Source organism: Tasmannia lanceolata, unplaced genomic scaffold (genome assembly GCF_043159265.1).
Source record: "Tasmannia lanceolata isolate RefF3 unplaced genomic scaffold, GAP_Taslan_0.1 ptg000008l, whole genome shotgun sequence".
Lineage (NCBI taxonomy): Eukaryota > Viridiplantae > Streptophyta > Magnoliopsida > Canellales > Winteraceae > Tasmannia > Tasmannia lanceolata.
This window is the reverse complement of record NW_027518685.1, coordinates 30,824,932-30,843,564: the sequence shown is the minus strand read 5'-3', so window position 1 is coordinate 30,843,564 and position 18,633 is coordinate 30,824,932. Positions and strand designations below refer to the sequence as shown.

Genomic DNA, 18,633 nt, shown 5'->3' with positions numbered 1-18,633 from the left:
CTACCGAGTGAAAATGACCAAATACCCTGAGTCATGTAAAATGACAAAAACATCCTTATGACATAAAAAATGATCAAAATACCCTCATCTAGGGTAAAATGACTAGAATACCCCTATATCATGGGAAATGGCTGAAATGCCCCTATGTCAAGTATTTAAGGGCTTTTTGGTTTTGTTAGATTTCAAATTCAAATCCAAAGAGCATCAAAAAAAAAATTTAATTTAGATTTGAAATCCAAATCTATACGTGGTCATCCAAACGGAATTATTTTTAAATTTGTGAGTTTTAAAATTCTTGATTTCAAATCCATGGATTTTGAAAATCCAAATTCACCTCCAAATCCAAATCCAAAGTGTATCCAAACGGGCCCTTAAGTTGATGGCACTATTTGGCACACAAGGAATTCCACTCCCTTCACTCGGTTACTATGTAAAAAAATATCTTGATTAATCACATAAGGGCCCGTTTGGATACCCATTGGATTTGGAGGTGAATTTGGATTTTTAAATCCAAATTCGGTGTTTGGCAAGCCTTGATAACATCTGGATTTGGATTTGAGTGAAATCCACAAGATTTACAAATTCCTCATGTTAGTGTAATTTTTTAGATTTATAAATCATTTCTACGAGAGGTTATTTATAAATCTAAATCTGACCTTTAAGGGGTTAAAATGACCAAAATATACCAAAAAAGTGTGTTAAATGATTTCAGTACCCACATGACATTAAAAACTGATCAAAATACATCGTATTAGGTAAAATTACTAGAAAACTCCCGAGTCAGGCAAAATGACTGAAATACCCCTATACTAGGTAAAAATGACTAAAATACCCTTATGACATAAAAATGATTTAAATAACTTCATACAGGGTAAAATGACTAGAATAGCCCAATATCATGGAAAATTACTAAATACCTCTAAATCAAGTAAAAATAACCCATGGCTCATAAAAAATGACTAAAATGACTAAATATACCATCATGAGATAAAAATACGCCATATTAGGTAAAATAACTAGAAATACCCCTATACCAGGTAAAAATGACAAAATACCCCCGGGTTGTGCAAAATGACTAAAATTCCCTTATGACATAAAAATGATCAAAATAACCTCATATAAGATAAAATGACTAAAATACCCAAATATCATGGAAAATTATTGAAATACCCCTATGTCAAGTAAAAATAACCTATGGCTCATGTAAAATGATTAAAATGACTAAAAATACCCTAATGAGATAAAAATACACCATATAAGGTAAAATGACTAGAATACCCCCGGGTCATGCAAAATGACCGGAATACACCTATACGGGGTGAAAATGACCAAATATCCTGAGTCATGGAAAATGACTAAAACACCCTTATGACATAAAAAATGATCAAAATACCCCCATATAGGGTAAAATGACTAGAATACCCTTGGATCATGGAAAATGGCCGAAATGCCCCGATATCAAGTATTTTAGGGCTTTTTGGTTTTGTTAGATTTCAAATTCAAATCCAAAGAGCATCCAAACGAAAAAAAAATTAATTAATTTAGATTTGAAATCCAAATCTATACGTGGTCATCCAAACGACATTATTTATAAATTTGTGAAATTTAAAATTCTTGATTTCAAATCCATGGATTTTGGAAATCCAAATTCACCTCCAAATCCAAATCCAAGGGGTATCCAAACGGGCCCTAACTGTCTTTGTGAAAACATCTATTGTCAGCCTCGTCTGCTAACATCATCTTATTTCATGTCTTGTTTGACTACAGGATAGGATTTATTTGGTATAATCTCTTGTCTCAGACTATTAGGTGCCATTTTTGAATACATGGATTTTAGAATCTTGGATTGGGAAATGTTATCAGCACTACTGTATTTTGATGAGGGCACTCCTCACTCTATTAAAAGTACGGTATGGCCCGCACCATACGATGATCCAAACCGTCCATTAGATGTGCCGCAGCCTAAATAGGCTGTGCCTCAAAAATCTTTTACATAGGTTGATCCTAACCCTCCGATCTGAAAGTTAGAGGGTTGATCCTAACCCTCTATAGATCGGAGGGTTAGTATTAACCTATGGAAATATTTTTTTGGGGCACAATCTATTTAGGCTGTAGCCCAATCTATTTTGTGTCTCAGACTTTTAATAGAGTAGTGCCCTAATCAAAATACAATAGTACTGATAACATTTTCCCTTGGCTTTCCTCAGAATCGTAGTTGGGAGATGAGAGAAAAGGTGACCAACCGTTATAAAAAACATTGTAGTGCCAATATCGGTACCCTTAGAAAAAAACTCCCTCCCCTTTTCCTTTCCTAGGCACCCCATTAAGTGTAAAAAGAGAATTATAAATGCAATAAACAGGGCTGTCCCGGGGAAGAAAAGGGGCAGAATTTATCAAGAGAAATGATATTCCCCCCTAAACTTTAACGGTTTCTGTGAGAATGGTTCACCGCTTGAGAATAAATTCAACCCCTGTAATAGGGGTGGCAACGGGGCGGGTCGGGGCCGGATGTTGGGGTCCCCTTCCCCTTCCCCTCTGCGGGGATGGTGGGGAATCCCCCTCCCCTCCCCGCGGGGAATATCTAATCCCCTTCCCCTTCCCCTCCCCGCATCCTTCGGGGACAAAATCCCTGCCCCGCCCCCTCTTTGGAACCCAACCAAACCAGCAAACAGAGCTTCTTTCTTCTACATCCATTACAGACAATATTGTGATGAATGCTATGATTCTATTCATGTGACCAACAAACAGATGGACAAAATAAAAAATGCATGGATGAGACAACAAACATAAATAACAACAGGACCTCATCTTTCAGCAATTTTCTGCATAAATTATGGAATGATAAATAGGAAATGAGCACCAGGATTACCGTCATTAACAGGCAGCCAATGTGCAAAAAGTAACTATTTCAGTAGTCACAATGAACTTTAAAAGTCCATAAGTGGGCGCTCACACACGCAAAACAATGTTCATTAGTTCATTCTGTATAGCATGTTAACCCCCAGATGAGCATGAGAAATGAGAATGGAGAAGAGAACAAAATCAACAAATGACTTATTTCTTTAACTGCAATTCAGTCTAGTGCTGACATGAAACAAATTTCTAGTAGCTAAATTTTTCTTGTTGAAAATTAAAACCTGCAATCCAACCCTAAAATTCTGTTGGCGCTACGATTTTTTGATAATTGCATACACTCAGCGTCTCAGGCTCTCAGCTTGTCTTTATTATTTCAACATCTGTGAAAAGGTTATTATAGTTCCCAAAATGCTCTCAGAAGCTAATTAAAAGGAAAAGACAAGCTAAGTTTATGTTTGGGGGAATCTTGTAGCCGATCCACATAGTTTCTAGTAGTTTTCCTTAAAAAAAACACTTAAAAATTTACAAAAAAATGGCATTGATTAGCGGGGCGGGGGGGCGGGGCGGGGACAACTCCATCCCCTTCCCCTTCCCCTCCCCGCACCGGGGAATTTTTATATTCCCCTTCCCCTTCCCCTTCCCCTTTCAAATCGGGGAATCCCCTCCCCAAAAGGGACGGGGCGGGGCGGATCCCCGCTTTTCTCGGGTGAAATTGCCGGCCCTACCCTGTAACCTTTTTCTTTGCCTTTAAAACTTAACCAATAACGTTAAAGGGGGGATTTTATCCGTCAGAGGGGGCGAAAATATCATTTACCTTTATCAATTCCATAGCTCTCTACGTTTCTCCTCTCCGCTAAACCCTCTCTCTCCATGTCCGAACATATGTTATTCAACAGTTCACAATCCAAAAGAAAAGTATGTTTTCCTCTTTCTCTCTCATAAGATCTCCTTTTTTTCTCCTGCTTTTAAAACCCTTATTTTTTTTCTTTTGAGTTCTTTCTTTCATGTTGCCCTAATCTTATGATTTGGTCTAAGGGTTTTGAATTTAGTAGTAATACTTGCTCTTACAATGCTCACCTTCTAATTTATGTATCTCTACTGTTATTTGCATGTCATTTATTCGCTTGGATTTAGTCTTAATACAACTTATTGATGAAGGAAGATGACCTTTTTTTTATGTTCTTGTGTTCCTTATTTTTCTGAATTAGTTTTTTTTTTTGGGGGTCCGCTTTTGCTTAGGGAAGACTATGTTTTTGCACGATTCGTTCGTAGCCAATAGTTCCATCATCTGGTGATTACATTCTGCAAATCCATGCATTTTTTTATATCTGCAATATGTTTTTGAGTGAATTTATGTGCCATTCTAAAACCCACTGATTTAGTTGCTTAGATGTTGTGAGTTGTGATCATGGTTTTAACTTTCGATAATTTGAAATTTCGGGTTTCGGTGGAGAACGAATTTCGTCTGAATTTTGAAATTTCGATCGAAATTTTGTTTTCCCCGAAATTTCAGTCCGGAATTTAAGGAAAATTCCAAAAAATCTAGATTTTTAACATTATTTAATATTCTCCCAAAATTTCGGGCGAAATTACCGAAATTTTAGGACGTGATAAAAAATTAGTTTATAGGTTACGTCTGATTTCGGCTGAAATTTCGGTTTCGGTGAGGACTGAAATGCTTTCCCGAAACCGAAATTGAAACCATAGTTGTGATTACGTATTGTTTCCTTTTGTTGTCATGTAAATTCTGCGTTTATTTGATTTGATGGTGAATTGCAGGTAAGTGAGCCGAAGAATTAAAGGCGTGTAAATCGCTGCATTTCAAAAACCTTGAGTGGAAGAAAGAGAGAGGGGAAAGAGAAATGGAGGGTGTTTCTTACCAGCGTTTTCCGAAGGTGAAGATTCGAGAGATAAAGGACGACTACCTGAAGTTTGAGTTGAGGGACACCGATGCCAGCATGGCGAACGCTCTTCGTCGAGTGATGATAGCCGAGGTCCCCACCATTGCCATTGACCTCGTTGAGATCGAGGTGAACTCCTCCGTCCTCAATGACGAGTTTATCGCTCATCGACTTGGCCTCATCCCCATAGTCAGTGATCGTGCCATGGACATGCGATTCTCCCGCGATTGTGACGCCTGTGACGGAGACGGGCCCTGTGATTACTGCTCCGTAGAGTTCAAACTCGATGTCACGTGCAACTCCGACCAGACACTTGATGTCACCAGCGCTGATCTCCTCTCCACTGACCTTAATTTCTACCCTGTCGACACCGGTCCACGCAACTCTACCACCGGTATTGATACTTCCTCCGATCAGAGGTAAATCACCCCTAAACTTCCCAATCGTCTTTTTTTAATCTGTAAAATAAGTTTAATTTTGCTGCCACATTCTGTTTTGTAATCAGACCTTAGGTTTTGAAGTGAGAATCTAGGGATACAATGTAGATTTTCCTTCCACATTCTGTTTTGTAATCAGTCTTTAGGTTTTGAAGTGAGAATGTAGGGTTTTATGCAATGTAGGGTTGTTGAATGCCATTGAGCACATCGGTTGGGAACTTGATCTACATCTGGTTTATGTTAGTTCCATTCAATGTTCCATGTTGGTGAGATGAACATAGCTGATGATGTCACGATGATGATGATGTGTCACTATCTCATCTTACTGTGTTCTTGGCAATTTAGTTATTTAGTGTTCCTGGGACTGCTAACTCGCCTTGTAACCTGAGGGTGTTATAAGATAACCCAAGTAAGTGTGCATGCGCGAGAGTGTGTGTGATTAGCAATTTTATTGTAGGAGAAAAAAGCAGAATACCAAGAAAGGGAAAACATTGATGCATAGATTGCATGCATTGACTAAGCAAAAGTAAGCAACAAATAGATGGGCTACTGCTAATAGAGTTAAGAACTCTAAAGAAAGGTTTGACTTAAAGCTTCCTTTGGGGATTTGCAAATTAATATGTATGTCTAAAAGAGTTAATATGTATCTAGTTCTTTGTGTATAGTTGATATCAATTTTATTTGCAAATTGATATGTATGTCTAAAAGAGTTAATATGTATCTAGTTCTTTGTGTACAGTTGATATCAATTTTAGTTACACTCCTCCTTTTACCTGGGTTGCATTCTTGTCCAATTCTACGTTTTGCCCTACACAGTCGATCAAAACTTCTTTGACTCTCTTGAGTTATAAATGCGCCAACCGAGAACTCGACCACTCCGTTCCGAGTCAAATAAGATTTGCCTTGGCCGTGTTTTGTTTTGTATCTGCATTTTGAAACATTGGTTACACAGTTTCAAAACTTCCTGCACACATCATCCTCAACTCGCCCGAGTCAACTCCTTTTTACCTCGGCCGTGTTCATGTACAAGTCTACTTTTTTCAAATATCCTCTTTTGGTTCATTACATGATATTAAATGCATATATATATATATATATATATATATATATATATATATATATATATATATATATATATATATATATATATATATATAGCTAGTTCTTTTTATTTGTCTGTGTCCGTTTTACTTAAACTTATGGTGTCACCATGTTGGCTTCTATAGCTATGCACACACTATTCCAATTGTATGTTTTGCCTCTGGTTGATTTCTTAAACTTGATTAAATTTTATTGTGGCAAATGTATGATTTTTCATTATGTTATCAGGGGCATAATTATTGTGAAGCTACGCCGTGGGCAAGAGTTGAGGCTTAGAGCGATAGCAAGAAAAGGGATTGGGAAAGACCATGCTAAATGGTCACCTGCTGCTACGGTTACATTTATGTATGAACCGGACATTCATATCAACGAGGACTTGATGGAAACTCTAACTCTTGAGGAGAAGAGGGATTGGATAGAAAGTAGCCCTACTAAAGTCTTTGACATTGATCCAAATACCCAACAGGTAGGTCAACTCATTTTTCACATTGCTATCATATGAACAGGTGAAAATTGTTTGTAATTTGTGATCTGGACATTTTTTGAGACATTCATACTTCAATCTTCTGATCATATCGCTGTGCTGTGGTATCTTAATTTTTCTTTCTTATTACTGATTGTGAAAGTAATCCTTGCCGAATAGGTTTTGCTTCTGTTTTCTCCACATTCTCTTTTCAAAATAATATTGCAGTTATTGTAGTTTCCTTGACATCAGTGAGTTTGCATTTCCAAATAAGGTTTCCTTCACAGTTTGATGTTAAAATGCTACGTTTCTTTTGGCCGTGGTCAGAGTAATGAATTTCAATATTTGATGGAAACGTTTCTTTTATTTTCTTTTTTCTATGTCATGTAATTTTTCTAACCAAACTTTGAGATGCCAAAAAGAATTTGCTGAGCAAAGAAGTTCCTATACTTGGATTCATCTTGGATTTTCTTTCCTTGAGCATGATGCATCTCTATGGTACTTCAAGTTTATTGTATAACTTTGGTTACGATCGCTTAAATTTGTCAGTGCATATATTGGGCGTGTAATGCCTTATGCAAAATGTTCATAATGGAATCTGGAGATGGTAGAATAAGTTGTTGTTCGACTCCACTAATTCCAGTTGGGTTGTATACTGCTGCGTAGAACAGTGAACCTAGATTTGTATATGCCACATGCATCAATATTCCTCAACATTACAATATACTAGCAGAATAACACACATCAAGTCAATAATTTCCTTCTTCTCTTTGCTACCTTTAGCTCTTGTTGATATAAAGCCCAAAAGTCTAGGCTAGGTCTCACGAACACACAAAAGTCTTATTTAAAAATTTCCCCTTCTTAAATTCTCAAACAAATGTTTGAAAGTGTACAATACCTTCTTCTTCCCGCACTATATATTAGGATATCATCAGAATAAACAATGAAGTTACCTATAAAATCATCAAGTACCTAATCTGATCATCCTCATGGTGGTAGTTACTGGTTAGAATGTTTGACAATGCAAATGACATGATCACATTCTTGTAGAATCTAATCAATATGGCAATTGAGAATCCATACTTGATAGTAATCTTGGTGATGACTCTTATAGTTTATGAACATTTGGAAGAGACCATATTTCTTGGCATTAATCGTGGTAGCAACATTAGATTAGACCGACAACACACTTAGTCTTATTCGAATAACCTGATATTTGGTACACTTATTATAAACTTATAGCACTACAACATATCCAAAATTCAGCTAAATTACACTGTTTATGAGTTCTGAGTGTCTATGTGTGCTTTTTCTAGGACTTCCGGAAGTTTATTGTAAATCTCTATCACTTGCATATGTTTCCACATCTTTTATGTAATTTTGCAGGATCTCTACTGAAATTTTCATCTAAAACAGACATTTTCCCATGTCCATCATGACCAGAATGTATACTGAAACCGAAACTTGCAACCTTGGCTTTGAATATGAAGAGCCTCACGTGCACTGTCGTTGGGAGTAGTGTTGGCCATCGCAATTCGCAAATTGCCGCCCAAGAAACCTGCTCAGGCTATGGAAGAACAAACTAGAAAGCAAAGCTCTTTCAAATTAGGGGAGAAAACAAAATTCTTTTGTAATTCAAAAAGAACAAGTTCAAAAAACACTCAACTCAACTCAACAAAGCCTTTGTCCCAAACTAGTTGGGGTCAGCTAAATGAATCCTTTAGAAAATTCCATGAGGAAGATGAAAGGAATCTACCCGGCTCTAATCATAGATCTAGTTGGGTTCTTCTACGTGGTTCATTTTCTTCCATTCTATGCTATCCAAGGTCATATTCTCTGTTATGTTCCTAGCTATAAAGTCTTTCTTCACTGTTTCTACCCAAGTTGTTTTTGGTCTGCCCCTACCTGTGTTTACTCCATCAATTTGGCACGAGTCTCCTCTTCTCACCGGACCATCCAAAGGCCTACGTTGGATATGTCCAAACCATCTTAAGCGGTGCTCTCTCATCTTCTCCTCAATTGGTGCCACCCCCACCTTTTTACAAATGTCTTCATTTTTAATTCCATCTAACCTTATGTGGCCGCACATCCATCTAAGCATTCTTATCTCCGCTACACTCATCTTATGCATATGCTGCTTCTTGGTGGCCCAACTGGCCTCACAACTGTCTTTAACTCCATTACCTAATCTTAATTCTAGTCGTAAAAGGATTTTGCAAATCCTAATCCTACTAAGAGCTAAATCAAAACAAATCACATCTTGCTGCCCAACAAACCTGCTCTGGTACAAATAGATGTAGATGGGATATGGAAAGGGAAGCTCTTCCAAAATAATTCATCAACCCAGGTCTGAAAAAACTCAATTACATGCCCATATTTTTCAACTCCTAATCCTTATTTCAATGACAACAGAAAATCCTAATCCTACTTAAGAGCTGATTAAAACCTCATCAAAATGGTCTTTCAAATTGTCATGATCTTTTTAATTGTCATGACCCTTATGGCTGCATCATTTTTTCCTGAATGTCAAAGAAAATTTTATTGAACAAAAGCAAAAGGAGAACAACTCGTAGACCGTGATGGTCAAGAACTAGAATATAAATATACCCGAAAGCAATGCTTTTTTTTGAATGGTTACCCGAAAACAATGCTACAAATTCAGATCAGTAGGAAAGGACAAAAGAAACAATGGCACGACGATTGACCGTTTTGACAACGTGTCAGCCTCCCATTCGCCGATTTACGGGAGTGCTAGAAAGTCATGTCATGACCTCCCACATGATTATCTCTTCGAACTAGCTGGCAAACTGCGAAGGCACACATCATTAGCTTTGATCCACTTGATAATGTTGTTGGAATTGCTTTCAATGCTCTTGTGCGAACCAAAATCTATTACCCCAGATGAGGGCCAACACCTCCGCCTTATTGGAATCCATGGCTCCAATCGGATTATAGAAAGCGTGCTTGATCATCCCCTTCTGATCACAAACTAAGCGGCCCACACCCGTTGGCCAGTGTAACCAAGGCTAGTTCAGCCTGACGACATCGAGGGCGAGAGGGCCCCAGATAGGGGTTGTGATCTCTCTGCTCACATGTCTCAATTTCCAAAAGTACCATGTGCACCCAATGTCTGAGCTATAAATACCTTAAAAAGTCTTAAAAATGTTGTTCACTGAATAATGAGGTGTAAAACACAATGAGCTCTAGTTATCGAACCGAGGGCAAGCAATTGACCTGTAAACTTTGTGTCAGCATAGTACTTCCAACAATAATTGATGATCACCTTCCTTGCTCTACACCAGGGTTTTAAATTTCCATTGAAACTGAAATGACCAAAACGCATGAACCAAAATCGTAAGTGTAATAGTTGTATACTATATTAGCATGTATTACATAATTATATCTATATTGATTGCTCACAAAATTCGGTGCATGTATTATGTATAAATATTTATATGAATTACATGTGAAATTTGGTATATTAAATTATGAGACATGTACGACGGTGTCAGTAGGTGTTTGATGTTTTTAAACCATTATGGATGGTTGTCTTACTTATGTGATGGTTTCTAAGTGTGTATTTCTACTTATTCTAGCATTTCCTAAAGTTTCATCTTTAAATCTTATCATTTGTATATGTTTCCATTTGTTTCGTTGATTTTACAGGATTTCTGCCAAAATTTCCAACTAAAATCGAAATGTTTTCGTTTACGTGACGACTAGAACCGAAACCACCTTGACCGATGAGATGAACCTGGTAGGGCACAAGAACAAATCACAATCTATAGGATGGAACCGCTCCCATTATGCCTAGCTGTTCATAGGATATAAAAAGACTTCACATAGTAGGAACCCAAGGCAATCCACTTCCACACCGAGCCATTCGAACCCACTCTCCTGATGTAGAGTACATCAAACCTAGGTTATAAATTTTCCCGGAACGATCGAAATGTTTTTGTTTCCATCCCAACTGAAACGAAATCTCAATGAATTCCTTCCACGTTGTGAAACAACCAATTACTCCAAAAGCTTAAGCTTTTGGAGAAACTGCTTGTTTCACATGGTATCAGAGCTCAGGGCGTGGTAACCCTGGTCTGCCTCCGAGGACGGAAAAGTCACTCGGGGAAGATCTCGGTAACCCCGGTGTACCTTCGAGGCTGGTCAATTTCCTCGGAGTAGATCCCGTGGTTCCCACATTGCCCCTGCATGGAGGGGCGAAATTATCCACGTTGCTTCCGCGTGGAGGTGGAGATTGTTGGGGGTTCCACGCAAAAGCAAAAGATCCCACATCGGTAAAGTGAAATAGATGTGATGGACTAATAATGGAATGGGCACCCTCTCCTTAATGGCTAGCTTTTAATCACACTCGTCATTATTTTCGGGATTCTCGAAGTTCAACCATCTCTCGAAATTCAACCGAAATTCCTAAATTCCAACTGAAAACGGTCAGAACGACAAAAAAGTGGAAACATGTTTTGATTTGCATTTTATTTCATTTCATTAATGTAGAGAATGATATTTGGTAGGCAACATCTTTATTTCATGAGTATGTCAGATCGACATGGGACAAATAATACCTCGTAACTCTATGTAGTATTGGCATAGAGTTGGGGTCCTTGGAGGGAGACTGGTCATTGTACTTTCTTATACTTCATCACGTTGTCTTTCTTTATTGACTTTATTGTTTCAGACATGTTTGACAACACATGTCACTAGGCCTTCGATGCGAATAAGCCATTTTGGATGGCTTTCTTGCTTTCGTGATTGTTTCTAAGTATGTCTTTGTGCTTATTCTTGCATTTCCTAAAGTTTCATCTTAAAATTTCATCATTTGCATATGTTTCCATACGTTTTCGTGATTTTACAAGATTTCTATTGAAATTTCCACCGAAACCGAAATGTTTCTGCTTCTATGCCGACTGAAACTGGAACCAAAATTTAAAACCTTGATCAAACCTTGCCATCAATGTAGCCACCAGATCCACTTCCTCGAAGAAGTTCCTGCGAGAAGGAATAGACCAAGAGGCACTTCCTTGACCACATAAGATTTCTCTCTACACCCAACCATTCGAAAGCGGCAAGGGCAGTTGATTTTAAGAGGACGGTTGCCACACCAAAAGATCAGATGTCGAAACCCAACATGCTGACCTATTTAAGCTCTAGATCTGATACCTTTGCGGTAATCATTCCAAATATGATAGATATCTCTTCACACCCTAGAGCCCACACGACTGTCAACATTCTCCCCACACCATCTCATACTTCCTCACAATAATCTGTCTTCATAGGTGCTCTGTCTCAACCATCGAATCTCGCCACTTACCCTAAGATTTCTAATGCAGCCCCACCGATCGCTCCAGTCAACTGTGTGATACTTTTGAGCTTCGTCCCTTTCATTCCATAAGAAATTTCTCTGAAGAGAATCAAGTATATGGATTACACTAGCCAAGCAATGGAATAATTAGAGGAAACTAATTAGAAGGTTATCATTCAAAAAAACAAATCAGAAGGTTTCCCAGGGCAAACTTCACTAAATAAATCCTCATGCCAAGAGTACCCTACACCCAATAATGGAAGCAAACCTTCAAGCACCTTCTCATGCACTCTAAGCCCCATAACCACAAACTCCAAGAAGTTATAGACTACGCAAACGTCGCCTATAAAAATTCAGGACCACATTTAGATTATGAGCTTAATACACTAATAACTCACAAAAGATAAGGGTCATGTTCTTGTATTGAAGATGAAGCTTTGAACAATCCACATTAAACACTCCACCTGCCCCTACACCATTGGCCCGGGCCTCTGCCAACAACATAAGGTGAGCAGCTCCCTTAATGAAGCTCACGAGAGCTACATAAGAAACCCTTCGGTGACACGTTAACAAGCATGGAGAACCAAGCCGAGGAAACACATCGGGTCATCCACTCCTCCATCAAACCCCAATGCTTCGTTTGGTTGCACAATAGCTCGGCAGCCGTCAGAATTTGGTTTGGATTTGGCATGCCATTCCACGTTTGGTTGCCAAAATGCATTGGACTCCCATTGATTCCCTTGGATTTCTCTCATGTAATAATTGCTTGTCTCTTTCTTGTCCCCTTCTTCCAAAAGCAAAGAATTATGGTTGAATTTTCTAGGGAATGATGCTCTCTCTATCTCTCTCTCTTCCCTCTCTCTCCTCTCTCCCTATATTGGTAATGACACCCCCTACTTTTTCTCCTACTCTCCGAGTGTTTGCCGCGCAACCAAACACTACTACACAATTTTCCGAGGTAATTCTAGGAAAATCAAAATGCTTGTCTCCTCCCTTTGACTTCCTATTCCACTACTCTTCGAGCCACTCCAAGCAACCAAACGTAGCACAAAGCCATGCCTGTATCGAGGAGTGAAGGAACTCCCAATCGTTCCATTCGTATGCTTTCTCCAAATCGTTCTTGTCTAGGGTGCTTTGGCTCCCGCTCTTCCATTGCAAGTCAATGCACTCATGAGCAATTAAGGACTCATCTAGGATTTGACTGTTTGCAACAAAGGCACTGCGGGGCTTCAAAATAATTTTGTCCAACACCTTTCTAAGCCTCAAATAAAGGACCATACCTATAATCTTGTAGATATTCCCGATCAAATTGATGGCTGAAATTCTAGAAGCGAATCAACACCATCTTTCTTCGCAATCAACGTGATGAAGGATGCACCAACACTCTTGTCAAAGGTCATCTCATTTTAGAATGCGCTAAACACTGGTGTAACCTCATCTTTGATAAATTCCTAACACTACTAGAATAATGGAGTGCAAAAGCCATCTGGGCCCAAGGCTCTGTCACCTCTTCATAGCGTGGACGACACCTTCCACATCCTCCACTAAGAAAGGACTCTCTAGATTCTCTCAGCTAGCCTCATCCAAAGAATAAAACTGTGAACGGTCAAGAGTAGGGCTAAAATCTTCTACTCAACTCAACTAAGCCTTTGTCCCAAACTAGTTGGGGTCGGCTAATGAATCCTTTTCATGAAGAAGGTGAAGGTGAAAGGATCTACCCAGCTCAAATGGACTAAGTCTACTCCTGACACTAGTTGGGTTTCTCTACATGGATCATTTTCTTCCATTCTATCCTATCCAACGTCATGTTCTCTGTTATGTTCCTAGCCCTCAAGTCTTTCCTCACTGTTTCTACCCAAGTTGTTTTCGGGCTAAAATCTTCACCGGTGTAAAAATCCTTGTCAAAATCAACAATCACAAAAGACATAGAAGCATGGTCGTCATATCTCATTCCATCCATTTGTTGGTTTGTGGCTGTATCACAATAGTTATATTTATCAAAATGATAAATGAAATGAGTACTTATCATGACATTGAGTAGATACCCAAGCACATAAGCTATGCTCATGCATGGAACACTGTAATGGCGTAATGCTAATGAAATTACAGAATTATTGTTAAGGAGTCAAATTGGTACAAGTAGATTTATAGTGATGTTTTTGGTGTAACTCGGGTACTTCTTTCATAAGCTTATTCATATTAATATGATGGGGCCCATCATTGAACTACCATAGTGTCACTTTATGTAATATGAAGATTCACTTATATTTAAGTATATGGGACGTGAGTTTGGGGTACAAACTACAAACCTCCATTCATATTTTCTCCTTTTGTCTTTCTTCTCTTTCCCTCTTCTCACTCCTTTTCTCCATTTGCATTGGGTGTGTGGCTAGATTACATCAGTTCCCCCATGTGCCCCATGTGGGAAGAACTCGACTCCGTCTAGTAGAAACATATCCTCGTGAAGTCACCATAAGTCCATAACTGCACCACATCCAACCATGAACACCAGAGCAAATAGTGCCCTCGCCAACAAGCGGGGTAGCAAAATCTATGGTGGATCTCTGTCGATCACACTGCACTACATCCAACCACGAACACTGGAGCAAATAATGCCCTCGCCAACAAACGTGGTACCACCAGCGAAATCTATGGTGGATCTCCGTCGATTGAACATCCATATCGTAAAATCCAAAGGTGACGACTCAATGATAGTAACTTTTGGCAAGTCTCCAAGCGCAGACGATGACTGACTCTAATCACGATTCACTAATCAAAAGTAACGAGAAAATGTTGTTAATAGGGTCCCCATGTCGTAGAACTGCTTTCTCTGAAATTGGTTAGTGACCACCTTGTTTCTCTAAGTATTTTGTCGCAGGCTTTCTAGCACACCTTGATGTACCTCAAGACAGTGGACGAAGGCGTCGGCCTCGTCAATTTCTTTCTCAGAATATAATCTAAAAGTGTGGATTATGCAGGCTACAAATGGTGTCAAAGGAACGGCTGGTGGAACTATAATACGTGAACTCTTTTATGGATAGAATGGTGTCCCTCACTAACTAAGCATTTCAACAAATGCCCTAACTGTGATTAATCACTTCTTGTTTTCACGAGTTTGCACATCTGTCCCCTCATGTCGAGCAAGATTTTAAATTTTGATTTCGACTGGAAATATTGGTGAGAATCTTGTAAGATCACTAATATAGTTGGAAACATCTGCAAATGATAGAATTTTATGATGAAACTTCAAGAAATGTTAGAATAAGGATAGATACATACTTAAAGACCATCGCATAAGCAAGACATCCATTCATAATGGTTTAACAAAATCAAACACTCCACATTTCACATGTAATTCATATAAATATATGCATAATGCAGTCATTACATTTCACATGCAGTTCATATCAATATAATTATGTAACACGTACTAATATAGTATACCATTAATACACATACGATTTTGGTTTTGGTATACATTACGGTTTCGGTATCCATTTTGGCGGGGAGGAAAACATAAACATTTTGATTGTTTCGTGTCGATTTCGATGGAAATTTAAAACCATGATTGTGGAGTTATTTCATCATGGCACCATTTCCTCCTTCAAGGTCAATTGTATCCTCATCATTTATTGGATTGTTGATTTCATGCAATCAGTTTCAATCGATTGATCATAGCCATTGATCTAACAGTCAGATTGATGTAGGACTGGGAAATAATATCCCTAAGACAATAAAATAACAATAAAAAAGATCTCTACGGGGCTCCCCTAGGGCGGCCCCGCCGATTTCTTCCCCTAAGTTCTTCTCCCTAAATTCCTCTCTTCTAGTTCTAATTCTTCTCCTCTACTTCTTCTTCTTCTATTTCTCTCCTCAGCCTACATCACAGATCTTCGTGAAATTGTAGAGTTTTATCTTAGTCTAACCAAACATAGTCAAAATTTAACCGGATCGGATTATGATCTATGATCAGTTTCCAATCCTAAAATAGAAAATCCTGCATATTTAGAAAAATCACCCATAGTTGAATTTTTGTGATCTGATTGACCTCGTATTTTGATAGTTACCCAAAAGTGTTTTGTTACCACATACTGAAATTTCAAAGAGATCCAACGATCGAATTTTTATTGAGAATAGTTTATAAAAAAAAACTTTTCTCTAAATCTAAAAGTCTTCGAAGTGATTTTTTCATGAAATTTTTGTATTGGACTTCATCTAATTCACTACTAGAATCTAATCGCCCATCCTCCTACCCTTCGAGTGTTTCCTACCCTAGAAATCTTCAGCCTCAATCCGGTGATCGGTAACTCTGTTCTTCACATTTGAAATATTTGGAGGTGATATTTTACGATTTGGACCATTATATTCTACAGAGCTTGGCAGATGTCTTGGGTTTTTCGACCTCTTCCTTTCCTCCTGTGATTCTGTGAATTTAGGCTTGCTACGAGGCTAAAGTATTCCTTCGACTACTTTATGGAGCTCGATGATTGGGAGGATGGAGAAAAAGTTGACCAGCTAGAAAAATTCATTTCTATCGTTCGAGTGTTGTTCGACCTCTTCCTTCCCTCCTGTGAATTTAGGCTTGCGACGAGGCTTGAGTATTCCTTCGACTACTTTATGGAGCTCGTTATTGGGAGGATGGAGAAAAAGTTGACCAGATAGAAAAATTCATTTCTATCATTTGAGAGTAAGATCACTCTTATGAAAGATCAAAGATGTCCTTGTTCGAGATTCCGTTATCAGTTGGTAAGAAGTTTGAAGAATTGCAAAAGGATTTTTTGTAGGAGGGCAATTAGGAAGGTGAAAAGTTAAGTATCTGGTGAATTGGAATCAATTGTGTTTATCAAAAAAAGATGGTGGTTTGGGAATTGGAAATTTAGTTAAAAGGAATAAGACACTTTTGGAAAATGGCTTTGGAGCTTTAGAACTGAAAAGAACGCTCTCCGATCTATAGAGGGAGTGCACATTATGGAAATCCATATAGATAGGAGGGTTGGGATCATCCTATGGAAATGATTTTCGGGGCACAACCTATTTATTTTGTGGCCCAACAAATGAACAATTTGGATCATCCTATGAAGTGGGCCGTACTGTACCTTTTGAAAAATACTTGACTTTACGGCCACACACCATAGAAATGTTTAATGGATTCTATTGGAGAGGTAACCCTTGATTTAAATTACAGATTGCCAATGTAATCTTCATTATACTTACTGCCAAAAGCAGCAGCACAATAATAGTTGACATTATTTCTCTTGAACTATTATGCCTTGTCATCTTTGTTTTTGCTTTCTAGCAACAATTCCTTCTCTATCCTTTTTGCTTTGGCTCTCTTTAATAGAGCGGGTATTTTGCCTGCTCAAAATAGAAAATCAAGCTTGTCAGCGTTTTGTTGGACTCACTATTTAATGTTCATTCATCGAGCTAATTGTTGCCATTATACAATTAATTGAGAGTTATTTATAGTTACTCTGTGACTATGTACCTTACTTTTTGCTTGATTTAGTATTCTGCTATAAATGGCTTCCTGATCACTCCCTTTGCTAGGATTAGACATTTTCGACCTAAATAAAATTTGTGTAGGTTTTATAGACACAATTTGTTTCCTATATAAAGTATCTTGTAATTGCCTCCTTCAATTAGTAGGGCATGGTTTAATAATAAATTTGTTTCCAGGTGGTGGTGTGCGATGCTGAGGCGTACACTTACGATGAAGAAGTGATAAAGAAAGCAGAGGCTATGGGAAAGCCTGGACTTGTGGAGATTTATGCCAAAGAAGACACCTTTATCTTTACTGTTGAATCCACAGGTGCCATTAAAGCTTCTCAAATGGTGATCAATGCAATAGATATCCTCAAGCAAAAGCTGGATGCAGTTCGCTTATCTGAGGATACTGAAGAAGCTGATGACCAGTTTGGTGAACTGGGTGCACACTTGCGAGGTGGAGGCGCTTGATGGAAACTGTGGTTGGGTTTATCAAGTGCCATATATCTGTTTAAATATACGGCGTGTTCTAGGGTTCTTACAATGTCTTTTGTTCTGCTCCATGTGGTAGTTGGCTGAAGGTATGTTGCCCAGTTCTAAAATGCATTTCTTTTTGAGAACTAATAGACCATCATGGTACCTATCCAAAAAATAGACCATCATGGCTTTTTAAACCAGAGAGGGGTAGGAAAACAGAAAACAATGACATGGAATTAGGTGACTTTGCTATTTAAATTGAAACTTCAGGTGGTATGTGAAGCTCTTTGAGCTTTATCTCTTATGTTCTAATATCTTCATGCTGATCTACAAGATTGTTTCAAAAAAGAGTATGTGAAGGTCTTTGAGCTTTTCCTCCTCTTCTAGTATCTTCTCTATTGTAGGGACTCTGTAGAAGCTGAAGATAACGTAAGAGGGGTTTATTAATAGACTTGACATTTTACTTTTGGGGAGTCATAAATCGACCCCCATATATCTTAAATCGACCCCCTATGTGTCTATCTCCCCCTCCTCTCTCTCTCTCTCTCTCTCTCTCTCTCTCTCTCTAACCCAGAGTAGAGAGAGACACATAGGGAGGGA

General features: G+C 38.4%; 1 protein-coding gene across 1 annotated transcript; it reads left to right on the top strand.

Moving 5' to 3' along the window:
* The first annotated feature begins 3,615 nt into the window (after positions 1-3,615).
* On the top strand, positions 3,616-18,337 carry LOC143885163 (DNA-directed RNA polymerases II, IV and V subunit 3-like). The gene is made up of 4 exons (XM_077389192.1): positions 3,616-3,771; positions 4,636-5,176; positions 6,524-6,761; positions 17,749-18,337. Exons 2-4 carry the CDS (start codon positions 4,719-4,721, stop codon positions 18,025-18,027), a joined length of 975 nt encoding a protein of 324 aa, XP_077245307.1. The 5' UTR covers positions 3,616-3,771; positions 4,636-4,718; the 3' UTR covers positions 18,028-18,337.
* Positions 18,338-18,633: the final 296 nt, after the last annotated feature.

Bases quoted from the DNA above. Each gene is read 5' to 3' on its own strand.
- LOC143885163 (XM_077389192.1), top strand. From the start codon at position 4,719: ATGGAGGGTGTTTCTTACCAGCGTTTTCCGAAGGTGAAGATTCGAGAG. The intron at 5,177-6,523 runs GTAAATCACCCC...TTATGTTATCAG, and splicing joins GATACTTCCTCCGATCAGAG to GGGCATAATTATTGTGAAGC. The intron at 6,762-17,748 runs GTAGGTCAACTC...ATTTGTTTCCAG, and splicing joins TTGATCCAAATACCCAACAG to GTGGTGGTGTGCGATGCTGA.